Below are 16,663 nucleotides of genomic sequence, written 5' to 3'. Positions count from 1 at the left end.
GTAACAGTTTTGTGTTGAGGTAGTAATGAAGGCATGAGTGTTCTAAAGTAGTCATTTTTCTGTGCATTGTGTCATCAGCATTGCGTGTCTTCAGGCACATTTAAAACAGATAATTTTCATATGGTGCTGATAAATTGCATGGCACATAGAGTGTTCTCTGCACATCCATAGAGAAGGAAGTTAGACAGACTATAAATCAGCAGTGTTTGAGATAACACATTTCCATGCCTCAGAGTCTTGGCAAGCATAAGCATATACCGGCTAACATAATCAGTTTTCTCACAATAATAGTTATAACCTTGTCTGGCCTATTGTTAACAGGATATTGCATTTCCATGCACCATTTCTCAAACGGAGCGCTTGAGTTTCCCAAAAACACCTAAAAGTATTACGTGACTGTGACCGGGAACAATGTCTCTGACTGCAGGGTACACTGGACTGGGAAGACTTCCAGCAGCGCGTGGACAACCTGTCAGTCTTCCTGGTTAAGAGGAGGGATGGGACCAGGATGTTTGTCCATCCCTCCTTCCGGGAGTGGTTGATCTGGCGGGAGGAGGGCGAGAAGACAAAGTTTCTCTGCGATCCAAGGTGAGGGGAGGAGAAGAGAAAGGGATGAGAGGAGGGGAAGGATGAAATGCGGGGTGGTTTATTCCAATTTGTGATGCTGAAGGTGGTATGACGAATAGGGGGATGCTTTATACTCAAACAAGACATAACCATCTCCTTTATGCGGCTCTTTCTGTACCTTGTCCTGAAGTAGCCCTCATTACCAAAGCCTTACTGTTTAAATAAATTATCAGACAATTAATTTTTTAGTTTTTAACAGAATGAGTGTTGCATTATAACACCTGGTCGTTGTGTATTATATGGTTGGGTTAGGGTTTGGGTTCATGTTGTTTTAACCACACTTTGGGTTAATGGTTCTTCATTGCCACATTTAATGAGTCATGAGTGAATATCGAACCCTGTCTTTGTGATGCAGGTACAGTATGTTAGTCAAGTCCATTTTATTTGTATAGCCCAATATCAAAAATTACAAATTTACCTCTGGGGGCTTTACAGCAATACAACATCCTATCCTTAGACCCTCGTATGTTTGTCAAGCAAAAGGACTATTGTGGTAGCCAAAGGATTTTTTTTTTTTGAACTGACATTTACTCTTTTATAGACCAAATTACATCGCAGTGAACTTGCAGATTATAGAATACTGGCACACTGGTAATGCAGTAATTGAAAGTGAAAGATTATGTGATTATGAGTGTCTTTTTTTTCCCTTTGCAGGAGCGGACACACCCTGCTTGCCTTCTGGTTCTCTCGGCAGGAGAACAAGTTGAATAGACAACAAACTATTGAGCTTGGCCATCACATCCTCAAAGCACACATCTTCAAGGTCTATCTATCTGTCTCTGCACTCATATTTATACTCACACACACACACACACACACACACACACACACACATACGCGTGTACTCGTCTGTCATGAATATTCAGACCATATCTCTTTTCTAGGGTCTCAGCAAGAAAGTTGGGGTTTCCTCATCTATATTGCAAGGCCTGTGGGTGTCCTACAGCACAGAGGGCCTTTCAACTGCACTTTCTTCACTACGAAACCTCTACACGCCCAACATCAAGGTACAAGGACTGACTCTGAGAGAGAGGAGGATGGCAGAATATTTTAACAGACCTCAATTGTGCTGTGAACTAAACCAACAGTACTTCTCAAAATATATCTTATTAGCAATGGAAATTTTTCTTTTTTCGTTTCGTTCTGTCTTGACCTTGACACCAGAGTACGACAGTTGCTATGTGACAGTGGATTAAAAATAAGTTATTCTAATTTTCAATCCCTGATGTACCATACTACTAATCCGCTGCACTTTAAAAAGAAAAAGAAAATTGGAGGATTGCTCCATGCTTTTCCCACATGCCTTTGTCGCTGTATGTGTCCAGGTGAGCAGACTGTTGATGCTGGGCGGTGCTAACGTGAACTACCGTACAGAGGTGCTGAACAATGCCCCGGTGCTGTGTGTCCACTCTCACCTGGGCTACATGGACATGGTAGCTCTGCTGCTGGAGTTTGGGGCATCAGTGGACTCCGCCTCTGAGAGCGGCCTCACGCCGCTCGGCTACGCTGCCTCCGGGGGACACATGGCCATCGTAACCGCGCTCTGCCGCAGGAAAGCCAAGGTGTGTGAGTGAGGAATTCAAGATTAGGAGCAGGGAAAAAGGGGTGGGGTGGTGGTGAGATCCTGCTCAGATATTCAGTTCTGTTATGTGTTTATCATTCAGTATGGGTAGAGCATATGTGCATTCATGGGTGTGTGTGCGAGGGTGTCTGTGTGTGTTCTTGTTTGCCCTAACCCATTTAAGGCTGCAACATGAGCACTATTTCTACTGATATCACAAAGTAAAACTATGTGAATTCCTATCAGCCATGTAAATCTTTTTTTTCAGAGTGAATTTTTTACACCTATCTCCATCTTGCTCATATTAGAATATTGCTTATTGCCCAATATTTTTTCCCCTACCCCATTTTGCGCTTCTAATCAGATCCATGTTCCACAAACAGGTGGACCACTTGGATAAGAATGGCCAGTGCGCCCTGGTGCATGCAGCTCTGAGGGGCCACATGGATGTGGTGAAGTTCCTCATCCAGTGTGACTGGGGCTTTGGGCTACAACAGCAACAGTCACCACAGACCCAGCAGCAGGCGGCCTTCACCAAGAGTCATGCCGTCCAGCAGGCCCTCATCGCTGCAGCCAGCATGGGCTACACAGAGGTAAGGACAGGCAGGTGGATGGGGTGCGATGTGATGTTTGTCAGGGATTATCAATGTTATCACAGTCAAGAGTGACAGACTAGATGGGAAAAGGGATATGCCATGCTGGTTGTGAGCTGGATTTGAACCAACTGTTTTCAGAGTATATGTTGCACTTGTCCACCTTGATAGCTCAGAGATTTTAAACCATCCCCTATGTCTGCTATTTAATTTGCCCAGTATAGTGAGATCCCTCTGCTAATGGATCAGACATGGGGACAGTAATTTTTTTTTTCTTCCCCACAATTTGTTATGGTTGTAGTTTAACACGTTCAGGCCAGGCAGTTTCTTGAAGTGATGACAGTTTATCTGACTGTAAAATTGTCCCGGTGTGGAATTACCCTGCACAGTTTATGCACCAAGTATGTTAAAGGTCATAAGAACTGATTGTACAGACTATTTGACCCGGATTTTATGGTCGGCATTGTCCAAGTGGCTGATGATTACTGGTTTTGTAGAATTTAGTGTTTAATCATCTGTGAAATTTAAATTGTGTCAAATAAGGCTGTACTCAATTACTCATCTGAAGGAAAGTGGATTAAACACAGCAGGCATTATTATCTGAAGTACAACTGTTTAATCATCTATTTGTTTAAACTGTCTTTATCATAGTTATGCTCACTACGTCATAAATTCTTGTTAATCTTTTACCTCCCATCAGATTGTGTCCTACCTGCTGGACCTGCCAGAGAAAGATGAAGAGGAAGTAGAGCGGGCTCAAATCAATAACTTTGACACTCTGTGGGGAGAAACGGGTAGGAAAGCTGCCTCACATTTAAGTTTATGTTAATGGAGATACATACCCCTAAATTCCTTGCTAACAGATGAGTATTAGTGTCACATGGTTTTTGCTCATATGTCGACACCACATTTTGACCCAAGGACGGTCGGGATTTCATGCTGCTTTGTTTCATTCACTCTTGCAATTCGTAGGGGATTTGGAATTTGCATTTAAAAAAAAAACACACACACAAAAAAGATAGGACACCTTGAAAATTTGTTTCTCAATTCAAATTCTTTGAAAAAGGACATCCAAATAAGCACTTCGTTTTGTTTAAGAACCACAGGATAAATTTTAAAAAAATTTTTTCTTCTGTTTAGCACTGTGAGATAGAGGGCTGCAGTGCGGGTATGAGAGATGCTTTCTGTGCACGGCTGCCGCTGCTGCGTCAGACACTGATGGCAGTGCAGTGGTGTCATTGGAGCAGAGACGGGGCTGATGCTGCCAGGCTTATGCTGGGGCAGGGGGGGGTGGGGGGCACAGAAACGACTAGTCTGATTACTGCGCCTGCGTGTTGAGTAATCTAATGTATCATTCCAACCTAAAGCTATGAAATGTCATTGCAAGTGTTAGTCCCCCTCTGCAAGATTGAAAATGCCTTTTGTCTGGCTGTCAGTTTTACAGAGCCCCCCTACTCCCCCCTACTATTTATTCAAGAGCTGATGTTTAACAGTTGTTTTGGGGATAGAGTTTTTTTTTTTTTTATTTTCCCCCCTTTTTCTCCCCAATTGTACTTGGCCAATTACCCAACTCTTCCGAGCCTCCCTGGTCACTGCTCCACCCCCTCTGCCGATCCGTGCAGGGCAGCAGACTACCACATGCCTCCTCCGATACATGTGGAGTTGCCAGCCGCTTCTTTTCACCTGACAATGAGGAGTTTCGCCAAGGGGACATAGCATGTGGGAGAATCACGCCATTCCCCCCAGTTCCCCCCCGAACAGGTGCCCTGACCAGCCAGAGGAGGCGCTAGTGCGGTGACCAGGACACATACCCACATCCGGCATCCCACCCGCAAACACGGCCAAGTGTCTATAGGGACGCCCGACCAAGCCGGAGGCAACACGGAGATTTGAACCAGCGATCCCTGTGTTGGTCAGCAACAGAATAGACCACTACGTTACCCGGATGCCCCTGGGGATAGAATTTTTAACCCCTTCACTACCAGCCATATCAACGGAAAATACTTCTTCTTTTTTTTAGCTACAACGGAGTGTATTCTTTGAGTTATTGTATGCAGATATTCTGTCTTGGTGCTGTAAAAGTGTTTTACCCTGACCGGTGAAAACATGGACAAGGTGGTTTATCCTGCCTGGAGTCCTGTCACCCTGCTCCAAAATAACTTCCTGCATTCTGCTCAAAAGCATTGTAAATAGGCCTTTATATCCCTCCAAGACGAATCTCAAGGGTAACATTGTTTTATAACACTTCACCCTCTCATTCTGTCTGAGATGAGTCATATTCATTTCTACCACTCTTAAGAATTACCTACAAGACCAGGTTTGTTTTATCATATTTCACTTGCAGAGGAGAGTAGCCTTTGCCACATATAGACACAATGAATAACAAAGAGTTTAGATAAGGACTTGAATATATGAAAGTTTATTTATACAGTTGAAGGTCTGACATGTGACTTTGACTCTGTCCTACCATCTGTCTTACCATAATCCCCCTCGTTTCTCCCTGAATGTGTGTCCGTTTGTGCAGCTCTGACCGCTGCCTCCGGGCGTGGGAAGCTGGAGGTGTGTCGCCTGCTTTTGGAGCAGGGGGCGGCGGTGGCCCAGCCCAACAGACGAGGCATCGTCCCGCTGTTCAGCGCTGTCCGACAGGGACACTGGCAGGTGAGACGCCTTCTGATCCACAAGGACACTGTATGCTGGTTTCGCACTCAGCAGGTGTAGAACATGATCATTGCTTATTTGGTATCTGTATCACTTAAATCCAAAATAAAAATGTGTCATATTTCTGCCTCTTGAACGTGGTGATGGTAGTCCTGGCTGACCCAAAATGCTGTGCTGTAGAAGAGTTGCAGCAGTGTTCACACAAGTGATACTTTTGATTGCATTTAGGCTATGTTCATTTCTTTTTCTTTTTTTTTTATAAATTTATTTCTGATTTTTCCCTTTTTTCTCCCAATTTAGTGGCCAATCGATCCCTATTTTAATTCAAACACCCACCCTCACACTGTATGCGTTCGCCAACTGCATCTCTCCGGCCGGCAGTCTCGAAGGAGATCGCCTCGCCACTTTCGTGACAAGGCGACTCCAAGCCGAACCACTGTTTTTCCGACACACACAGAGACGCATTCACGTGACGAACACAAGCCGACTCCGCCCCCCTCCCGAAGACAGCGTTGCCAATGATCGCTGCTTCGTCGAGTCCGGCCATAGTCGGATCTGACGAGACCGGGGCGCGAACCCCAGTCCCCAGTGGGCAACTGCATCGACACAGAGCCGATGCTTAGACCGCTACACCACCGCGGACCATGTTCATTTCTTAAGTAACGTCAAAATGTCTCTCGGTCAGTTAACTTGAGCGTATCCGTCGTGACATGAGCATTGTGTGTGTGGGGTTATTTAGATAGTTGACCTGCTACTCACGCACGGGGCAGATGTCAACCTGGCTGACAAGCAGGGTCGTACCCCTCTAATGATGGCCGCCTCAGAAGGACACCTAGGAACTGTGGAGTTCTTACTCGCACAAGGTAATTTAACCCAACGCCCATTACGTGTTATTTCATCTTTTTGCATTGTAACTATGAATACGCTTCAGTTTTCTGGTTCTGCTGTTTTTACTCATCTTTGCTGGGATTTTTTTTTTTCCTACTTGGGAGAAATACAGACACGACACTTAGGGGTGTGCCACTCATGATGAGATGTGTCAGATTTGACTCATCCAGATTTGAGGCGTATAATGAATTGAAGGGCGTCTTGGTAGCGTAGCGGTCTATTCCGTTGCCTACCAACACGGGGATCGCCAGTTCAAATCCCCTTGTTACTTCCGGCTTGGTCGGGCGTCCCTACAGACACAATTGGCTGTGTCTGTGGGTGGGAAGCCGGATGTAGGTATGTGTCCTGGTCACCGCACTAGCACCTCCTCTGGTCGGTCGGGGCGCATGCTCGGGGGAGGGGGAACTGGGGGGAATAGCGTGATCCTCCCACGCGCTATGTCCCCCTGGCGAAACTCCTCACTGTGAGGTGAAAAGAAGCGGCTGGTGTCTGCACATGTATCGGAGGAGGCATGTGGTAGTCTGCAGCCCTCCCCGGCTTGGCAGAGGGGGTGGATCAGCGACCGGGACGGCTCGGAAAATAGTGTAATTTGCCTAGTACAATTGGGGAGAAAAAGGGAGGGGGGGGGGTGATTTGAAAATATCAAAATGATTGAGGATTCAAAAAATAGCATTGGTGACATGGTATCATATGAACAACCATGATGTTGCTATGGCAACCTTGAGCCGGTACACTGGACGAGATAAATGTATTCCTGCTGATGAAAGACAGCTGTAAATTCTTCACCACTGAAACTGTTTTGCCAATGGCCCTTCTTTTTCCAGGTGCATCCCTTCCTCTGATGGATAAAGAGGGTCTGACAGCTCTGAGCTGGGCTTGTCTGAAAGGCCACCTGCCTGTCGTTCGCTGCTTGGTGGAGAGTGGAGCCGCCACGGATCATGCCGACAAGAATGGACGCACGCCCCTTGATCTAGCTGCCTTCTATGGTGACTCTGAGGTGGTAAGTGGCCATTTGGATACATGGTACATCCGTGAAAGGGAACCTAACTTATTTTTATGCGACACTAATCCTACCAAGGTAACATGTTCTTTCCACATAGACCTTTAAAGCATGGCTGCTCCTTTTTCTATTGTGCTGAGTAACTAAGTAATAGCAGTGAGCTGGCCAGAGGACAAGAGCTTAAATATAAATCAAATTCATTGGTAATCAGAAAAAAACAGCAACTCTCAAATTGTCTTGAACTTGTTCTTCAACATTTCTCTTTTGTTTCTTGTTATGATTTTTTTGTTTAGGTCCAGTTCCTGGTTGACCACGGTGCCATGATAGAGCATGTGGACTACAGTGGGATGCGTCCTCTGGACAGGGCAGTTGGCTGTAGAAACACATCAGTTGTGGTAGCCTTGCTCAAGAAAGGAGCCAAGATAGGTAAGGGCAATAAGTCTATGTTTACAGCCTGAATGACTAAAATGCCTACAATTTAGCCCACAAATGGCTGCTTCTAAACATAGCACCCTTTTCGCCCAAAGCCCCCACAATGAAAGGTTATTTGCCTGCCACAGAATCAGATGGTTGAAAAGGTCACATAGTGTAATTCAGGCATGGGTTGCATGAAAGACTCAGAGGGGAGAAACCAAAGATGAAAACATACTCCCTTTTAAACACACAGTTCCCCGCAATTACCAGCCTGCCATGCCCTGCTGGCTATTATAGTTCACTGTAGTGTTTTACTGCAGCGGGCCGTGGATTCAGGTTTGTGTTTCCATGTAGCTAAAACCCCTTCCCTGCTACGACCCCCCCCCCAAGCTGCACAGTGCTGCTTCTCTCTGGCTAATCATAGCATAGCTCTGGCATGTGTGTGTGTGTGTGTGTTCTTTTTACTGTACTACTGTTGCCACTATGTCCTTTTTTTCTCTTGTACCTTGGCTCTCTCTCTCTATCCCATTGTCTCTCTTTTTTCTCTCCTTTTTTCTGCCTCTCTCTGTCTAGCTAACCCTCTCCCCTGTATCTCTCTGGTTTTATCCTGTCTTACATTTCTATTTCTCCGTGGTTGCTCAGAGACAGTTGGTTGTTAGCGCTGGTGGTGTTTCTTTTCTGTGCCTCTGTTCTTTTTTCTTTCCTTTCATTTGCCGAAGCATTTATCTCCGCTTCTCACTGCTGCTTTTTTGTGTTCCTTTTCTCACTTCTCCTCCTCCTCAACTGCCATCACCTCTCTCTCTCTCTCTCTCTCTCTCTCTCTCTCTCTCTCTCTCTCTCTCTCTCTCTCTCTCTCTCTCTCTCTCTCTCTCTCTATCTCTCTCTCTGTCTCTCTCACTCTCCTGCTCTGATTTTTTTCTCCTCCCTCCTTTCACTCCCACGCACCTCTACACCTCTGTTCTCTCTGTTTCCTCTGGCGATTCTGGCCCCATGCTCTCCCCTCCCCTTCCCCTCCCTCCCTCTGCACATAACCCCCCTCCTGCCCCCCAACCTCCTACCCTCCCTCCCCTCACCCTATACCTCCACCCCACCCCCACCCAATGACCCTGTCCCCATGACCCCGCCTCTCTCTTCGGCCCCAGGATGTCAGACGCTGCCCAGTCGGCCCCGAGGTAAAGCCAAGGCTGTCGACTTCTCACCCCACCAGGCATTTTGACAGCTCTATCTCCTCTCTCTGTGTTGTCTGTGTCGTCCTAAGTGTCGGCAGGCCAGCTTAGCTACCAAAACCCTCTCAAACTGACAAATACAAAACATGCAAGGTATTAGCACTGACAGAGATGCAGTCGGGACTGCCTAGAGGTAGATGCTAACGCCCGAGTCATTTTAATGACAGCATGCCTGGCCTCCAGCCTGCAACATTATTACTAAATCAAGGTATTGACCCTTCATCCCACAGATGCATGATGGACCCCCCCCCTCACCACCACCACCACCCTTCCCCACAGTGACGGCCACTTGGTAGTAGTTTAGTGGAAGTGCATGTATTTGTAATGTCTTTGTACCACCGCCACCACAAAGGCAGGTGATATTATCTGCTGTACTTGTGCATCGTTCATCTTTCAGATGTTCCCTCGGTGTCAGCTAGGCCAGTCAGCAACATCCCCCCCCTCCCCCAGCCGCTATCACTACCACTTCAGAAGACAGCTAACGCCTGCAGAGCGCTGTTTTAATCCCTCTTGCTTGCCTCCCCTTCTTACTGTATCCACCCCGTGTCTCCTTGTGCAAGATCCCTCCCTTGTCATCTCTTTGGTGTATATGTGTGTGTATGTGTATACACATTTATTAAGGTTTTGCTGTTGCAGATACAGTATATAGAAAAGACACAGCCACATCTTTTTCAGATTAAGAATTGAATTTTTCAATCGCAAAACAGCCAGCAGAGACTGTGCTTTTTTTTTGTTGCTTTTTTTTTCACATATAGGCTGCAGTATATTCACTGCTGCTGTTTGTTTTTGTTTTTTTTTTCCTAATGGGAGATTACCCTAACACTTTTCTAATCATATCCAGCCAGTCATTATTACGGATCACAAGAGAATTAAAATAGATTACCAAAAAGATGAGACAGTATGATGTGTCAGGGTTTTTTTTTTAATGGGGGACCGTACGTATGTCTATACTGGGTTTGCCATAGACCCGGGTCAAATAGTGTTTGCCGAAAATTATTCACAGTTGTCACAGAAAAGTAAAACCTGCACATATTCTCACGTCCTTTTGGAAACCTCCACTGCAATCTGGTATTACTTAAGAAAGTTATAGGCTAATACTATTCGACCCAGGTCAGTTTGGCCCCATCATTCCTATTCCGAGGCCACAGTTGTAGATGTGAGAGAGCAAAACGGGAATATTTTCTCTACCGTGGATGACTGTCTTTTCTCTCTCATTCCCCATTTCGGTTGTTGTTGTTGTCATATACGTTTCTCTTGTCTCGTGTACAGACTCCCAGTCGCTCCTTCCCGCCTCCTCAGCGCTTATCATTGTGTCTCTTTCACTCTCTTTTCTCTCTTCCTCTCCTCCTTGTGTCACCCAGGTCCGGCCACATGGGCCATGGCCACCTCCAAACCCGACATCATGATCATCTTACTCAGCAAACTAATCGAGGAGGGAGACAGCTTCTACAAGGTGAGAGAATAAACGTGTTAGTGTAAAATATGCACCCATACCACTTCCCACCAAATACCAATTCAGCATTTTAAATTCTTATGTACTGTAAGACCATATTGATACCAACGCTATTCATCACTTTCAGTGGACATTATGTAACTAGTTTGGCTTTTATGGAACAAAAATTACTTTAATCCATTATTACTTGGGACTTCACTCAGGCTTCTACATGTGACAACGCAGCGAATCGAGTAGTTTTACGTTGTTTCTTGTCATGTAAGCTCTTAGTCAGATTTCAATAACTGGACTTTGTCTGGTTTCCTATTTTAGCCTCTTATCAGCTTCACATCTGATACTGGTATCTGCATTGGTTTATCCAGGAAAAATATACTGTTTCTTGTATGATGAGCTGTGCTTTAGTCACAGTAAATGCTAAATACCCTGTCTTCGGGTGTCCGGGTAGCGCAGCGGTCTATTCTGTTGCCTACCAACATGGGGATTGCCAGTTCGAATCCCCGTATTACCTCCGGCTTGGTTGGGCTTCCCTATTCACACAATTGGCCGTGTCTGCGGGTGGGAAGCCAGATGTGTGTATGTGTCCTGGTTGCTGCACTAGCGCCCCTTCTGGTTTATTCATGTATGCTGATTGGTATTCATATATAATTCAGTCTGAGGATACAACAACAGGGCTGTTCTCCTTGTGCTTGTTAAACAGAAAGGGAAGGTGAAGGAGGCAGCTCAGCGATACCAGTATGCCCTCAAAAAGTTCCCACGTGAGGGCTTCAGTGAGGACCTCAAGACCTTCAGGGAACTCAAAGTGTCTCTCTTCCTCAACCTGTCCCGATGTCGGAGGAAAATGAACGTAAGTCTGTGGGAGTCCAGCACCGAGCTCATCACGCTATCACTCACCATCTGAAAACCCTGTCTTTTCTGAAAAATCCTTTTAGATTGACTACCACGCATTTAGAAATCAGACGATTTGGTTTTCCTAAATTACGAGATCTTGATTACGGCTGCACCGATGTCGATACTGGTATCGGCTATCCAGCCGATAACAAGCTAAAATGGAGTATGGTATTGGAGATTTTTCTCAAAACCTGTGAAAAACAAGTCACAAATAAAAGCAAAATGGCTTGATTTACTGCATTTTTGGCCCATGGAAGCCTGCATTTCTATAATGGTGTTAAAAAAACGGATTCTGTCAATTATTTTGCCCATTGACCCAAACTAATGACAGCAAACTGTTCAGCAAAAGTAGTGGGTTGGCTCAGTACTCGGTATCAGCCGATACCTAAAGAGCTGTACTCAGAAAAGTGAAAAAGCAAGATAAGTGCATCCTCAATCTTAATTCACCGAGGACCTATCATACTGCACTTCAAACAAAAATCTGAAACGACCTGAATTGAAAATGTGAGGGTTTTGGTTTTTTTTGCCTGATAAGTGCTGAACAACTACGGATACTGCCCATATTGTCTGATATGCAGATATGCTGTGGCTGACATACAAAAGTATTATATTCATCTAATTTTCTCCAGGACTTTGGGATGGCTGAGGAATTTGCTACTAAGGCGCTTGAACTGAAGCCAAAATCATATGAGGCATACTATGCCAGGGCTCGCGCCAAGCGTAGCAGCAGGTACAGTACTTTTTCTTCTCTCTGTTGCACATTATTCCCAGCCATAACGTAATATTCAGTTTCTGCTCATCCTTCTCTCTTTGCTAGAGATTTCAAACAGTTGCCTCACTCACGCCTTTGGAGAATATACCCATTTTCCCACACGCTCTCTTCTTCTCTCTCTACACACACACAAACACACACACACACAAGGCTGAATATCTGTATGGTGTACGTTATTCTTTTGGACATTTTTGCAAAGTAAGATTTTTTTTCTCATTGCTATTTTAAGAGAAATTCCTGAAGAATCTTTATTATTAATTTATCCTCTTCCTCTTTAAAACTCCTCTTACTCCCAAGAGTTTCCAAACTAAAGTCATGTAACTTGCAAAGCTGTACTCCCTTGTATATTCATGTGCACGTTATTCGCTTCCTCCTCTGTTCTTACTTTTTTCATTTCTCCATCCCTTATTGACTTCCATTAATTTTCTAACTCTAATATCTACCTAGTAACAAACTTGCAGACACTTTCAGCCTCACCTACATTTTTCAAAATTGGTTTCAAATTGTTTTCTCTCTGGCCCTTACAGACAGTTCCCTGAGGCCTTAGAGGACCTGAATGAAGCCATAAAGCAGTGCCCAAACAACAGGGAGATCCAGCGGCTACTCCAGAGGGTGGAGGAGGAGTGTCGCCATCTCAACCAGGAGGAGCACCAGCAACCGGAGCTTGAGCCCCCTCCCTCCCCTCCTCCTACGCCTCCCCCAGAGGAGGAGGAGTCCCTGTCAATGTCTATGCCTCTCCCTCCCCCTCCTGAGCCTCGTCTGGAGGACATGGAGCCCGTCCAGGACCTGTTTGAGGACGAGGACTACCTGGAGCAGGAGCTGGAGGCCATGTCTATGGGCCTGCCCCCTCCGGAGTCACTCTCCAACCCATCCAGCTTGCCCATCATCCAGAGCCCGCCGCTCTCCCCCACTCACCCTGACCAGATCTACTTATCTGGGGGCTCCCCTATGGGCCAGCCCTATGAATACCACCCCTCCACCTCCTCCATGTCCTCTCCAACCCATGGAACCTACCAACCTTCACCCCCCTCCCTTTCCCCAACGCACCAGAACTCCCATTACCGTCACAGCCCTCCTCACACCTCACCAGTGCATCAGGCCTCCTACCGCTTCAGCCCCCCTCCCATGGGTAGTGGGGGACAGGGGATAGACCACCAAAGCCCGCCGCCTTCCCCACTGCGTCGGGCTGCTCAGTACCGAGCCAGCCCGCCTGTGGAGAGCGTTTGCCTGTACAGGTCCCAGTCTGGCTCTCCTGTGCGTTACCAGACAGAGCAGCTTCCCAGCCGTCCAAAGTCTCCCCTCTCTAAGATGAGTAGCCAGCGATCCTTCCAGCTGAGCTCACAGCCCTCCCTGTCCTCCCAGCACCATCAAGCCCAGGGCCTGCGCCTGCAGCCCTCCATAGCCCAAATAGTCCGCACCAACCAGCCCAGCAATATGATGGGCAACAGTGGCTACAGCAGCCAGATGGGCCACTCCATCAGTGGCCGCTACCAAGGGGGCTCAGTAGATGTGGAGAGCCGTCTGGTGTACCAGCCCTCTATAGATGGAAGGTCCATGTCTCAGGTCCAGGCCAGCCTGAGCGCTGGGGCCCTCTGTCAGCACGGGGGCCGAGGAGGGGTCATGGAGTCAGGCCTGTTGAAGGATGAGCTACCCCAGCGCCCCTCCTCTGCCTACCGCGCCAGCAGTGGGGGCCCGGGGGCAATTCGCTACACCCAGACGCCCCAGATCAGCCGCAGCCAGTCAGCCGCCTACTACCCTGTCTCTGAGCACGTGCTAGAGCGTGCCAGTGCCATGCCCCAGTGCCAGCTTGGCTCCCCTGAGATTCCCCATATGGTGAGACGGCCTGTCAGTGCCAATACTACTGAGATCAAGCAGCACGTGCCCACTCCCAGGCCTCTCATTCATTCTCAAAGTGTGGGCCTACGCTTTTCCCCCTCCAGTAACAACATCTCAACAGGATCCACCTGTAATTTAGCCCCTGGCTTCAGGCCTTCCTCCTCCATTCAGCAGATGGAGATCCCCCTGCAAGCCACCTATGAACGCCCCTGTGACGACATCTCTCCTATTTCTCCCTCCCAAGGTGGCGGCGGGGGCCTGTACCAAGGCGAGACCACCCGCTCTCGGACAACGCCTTTCATGGGCATTATAGACAAGACGGCGCGGACTCAGCAGTACCTGCACCAGCCTTCGCGGTCCTGGGCCATGACCTCCATGGACTCAGCCATTAGCCCAACCTCACCTGGCCAGCTAGTCCAGCAAGGCTCCACCTACAGCCCCCCAACTTCACTCGGCAACATCGCCTACTACAACAAGACCAACAATGCCCAAAATGGACACCTGTTGGAGGAGGACTACTACTCCCAGCCCCAACCCTCCTCGCTAGGCAAGTTAGCCAATGGCTCCCGCGGTGGAGGAGACATCCTGGAACGGGTAAGCCAGGTGCCCACCTACCCGGATGTGAAGGTGGCCAGGACTCTGCCTGTGGCACAGGCCTACCAGGACAACATGTACCGCCAGCTGTCTCGTGACTCCCGGCCCCAAGGCCCCACCTCCCCCATCAAACCAAAGAGACCGTTTGTGGAGTCGAATGTGTGATGGTCTGTCTGTGGTTGCTGGGTTTGTTGGACTGGGTGTGTTAGTGAGAGGAGAGAATGTTTAGAGACATGGCAGATGCTGCTGACCTTGGTGTATGTGACATGGATGGACTCATCTTAAGAACTCATAGAAGACAGAGTGCAATTCTTCTCACAGTTGACACACACACACACACTGAGGGTATCTGAAATACTTAAATGATAAATACTACTAACAAATGTGAGAAGTGATTGTTTCATTATTATATTATGTGCGCAAAACGTAAGTTACCGACATGGGAGTCCTGCATTCTGATCTCATACTGAATCAAAGACCAGTGCACTTCCATAAGGTTGTGTGCACAATGTTCCCATACGTGAATCCTGTGTGGGACTGTGAGAGTGAAAGTTCTGGTCATTGAACTCTCTCTGTACTTGTGGACTATGTATCCATCTTCTGTTCTTTCAAAGTGTGCTCTTAACCAAGGTTGCTAGTAGGCTCTACTCTGTGTAATACAATATTATATGTTCAATACTGTAAATTAGTCAGAAAATACAAACTGCTCAATGGCTCAGTACTTAGACAAAAATGACAATATTTATAATTAAGTTATATATTGTACATAGATATACAAACAAGCATAGTTTGCATTTGAATTGTATTCTGTTTAACCCTGCCTTTGTGTCCAACTGTTAGTCATATAAAACTAATGTCAAAAAAAAAAAAAAGGAAAAAAGTTTCAGGACATAGAATGAGGGACATTGCCCAACTTTGAAAGAAATAATTACCGCCATCGTGTCAAAACAATTTGCTCTGAACATGGTGTAATACAAGCCACTATACACTCTCCATATGCAGTAGGTCCTCATTAATCTGAACCTCTTTGGGCTGAAGATACTTTGAACAGGTTAAACTGGATCATTTAAATACGTAGATATTCTATATCAAGCTTATTGAATATGAAATGTGGTTTTAGGAGTCTGTAGACCTCTGGGTATAAGTTACAGCCAAGTTAGTGTTAAAATGCTTCTGTTGCGTGCATTAACAAGAAAATGTCAACTCATGTTTACTTAATTATACATTTTCACAAACTGGTCAGTTTACATGACGGAGGTTCAGATAGCTTGAGGCTTTACTGTATTTCTTTATTTGTTTTGCTTTATTAAGAGATGTCATGATACGCCTTAGTGTGAGGTTAAACTAACTGCCAAGGCTGCAATCTCTTACACTTTCCCACACCTTGGCATAGCTTCCAAACGACTTTGAATACTTCTTGTAAAAAAAAAAAAAAAAAAAGAAGTCATTAGATCTACTTTTTTACAAGCTTGTAGGAGTATAGTATGCAGAATTCTCAAAGCTTGTTTCTAGACGAGGGCGAACTTGTATAAAAAAAAATCGCTAAAATTAGGCCATGAGTGCAATATTCTCATTTTTTTGTGCTTAATCTTTGGATACAAAAATGTCAGTCAGCTTCTGGCTATGTCATGCAGGTTTGATGAGAAACTGATACTCGCTAAGCGGATCATAATATATCCAGAGCTTGGCGATGTCCCTCCTCTGTACTTGCTGATGTGTTTCTGAGAGAAAGTAGGATATATATATATATATATATATACATACACACACACACACACACACACACACACACACACACACAGGAATGATACAACGGCATAGGAAGGATAGTGCTCGGCAACGAAAGGTAGTTTAATGCATACACAAAACCACTGTTGCAGAAAAAGGAAAACTTTTGTATCATTTCCTGCGGTTTCTTTTTGCTCACCCTATATTTTTTATTATTCAGTCATTTCTGCACTAAAATGCCTGTGAAATTCTTGAGGGTGCACTTTATGTATTGTACTTTATTGTTACGATTGTTTAATTTGGAGAAAATGGGTGTGTGGTCAGATGCAGCTCTTTGGCCAATGTTACTGGACTATCATAGGCACTACTGTATGATTTACAAAGCAGTAAAGAATGACAATACAAAGAGCAAACAATGTTTTTAA

The 16,663-nt window shown here is 46.0% G+C and overlaps 1 protein-coding gene across 1 annotated transcript in view; it reads left to right on the top strand.

Annotated features, from left to right (window-relative positions):
- tanc2b (tetratricopeptide repeat, ankyrin repeat and coiled-coil containing 2b) overlaps positions 1-16,263 on the top strand; it is a 179,095-nt gene extending 162,832 nt beyond the window's left edge. The window contains exons 17-30 of the mRNA XM_056297127.1: positions 428-588; positions 1,282-1,390; positions 1,512-1,634; positions 1,953-2,189; positions 2,572-2,781; positions 3,482-3,575; positions 5,306-5,439; positions 6,179-6,302; positions 7,152-7,327; positions 7,621-7,753; positions 10,329-10,420; positions 11,118-11,264; positions 11,938-12,038; positions 12,608-16,263. Coding sequence (XP_056153102.1) covers positions 428-588; positions 1,282-1,390; positions 1,512-1,634; positions 1,953-2,189; positions 2,572-2,781; positions 3,482-3,575; positions 5,306-5,439; positions 6,179-6,302; positions 7,152-7,327; positions 7,621-7,753; positions 10,329-10,420; positions 11,118-11,264; positions 11,938-12,038; positions 12,608-14,675 — 3,909 coding nt within the window. The 3' untranslated portion in view covers positions 14,676-16,263. The remainder of the gene's footprint in view (positions 1-427; positions 589-1,281; positions 1,391-1,511; positions 1,635-1,952; positions 2,190-2,571; positions 2,782-3,481; positions 3,576-5,305; positions 5,440-6,178; positions 6,303-7,151; positions 7,328-7,620; positions 7,754-10,328; positions 10,421-11,117; positions 11,265-11,937; positions 12,039-12,607) is intronic.
- The last annotated feature ends 400 nt before the right edge of the window (positions 16,264-16,663 follow it).

Source organism: Lampris incognitus, chromosome 17 (assembly GCF_029633865.1).
Source record: "Lampris incognitus isolate fLamInc1 chromosome 17, fLamInc1.hap2, whole genome shotgun sequence".
Taxonomy (NCBI): Eukaryota; Metazoa; Chordata; class Actinopteri; order Lampriformes; family Lampridae; genus Lampris; species Lampris incognitus.
The sequence above is the reverse complement of the archived record's forward strand: the minus strand, read 5'-3'. Positions and strand labels throughout refer to the sequence as shown.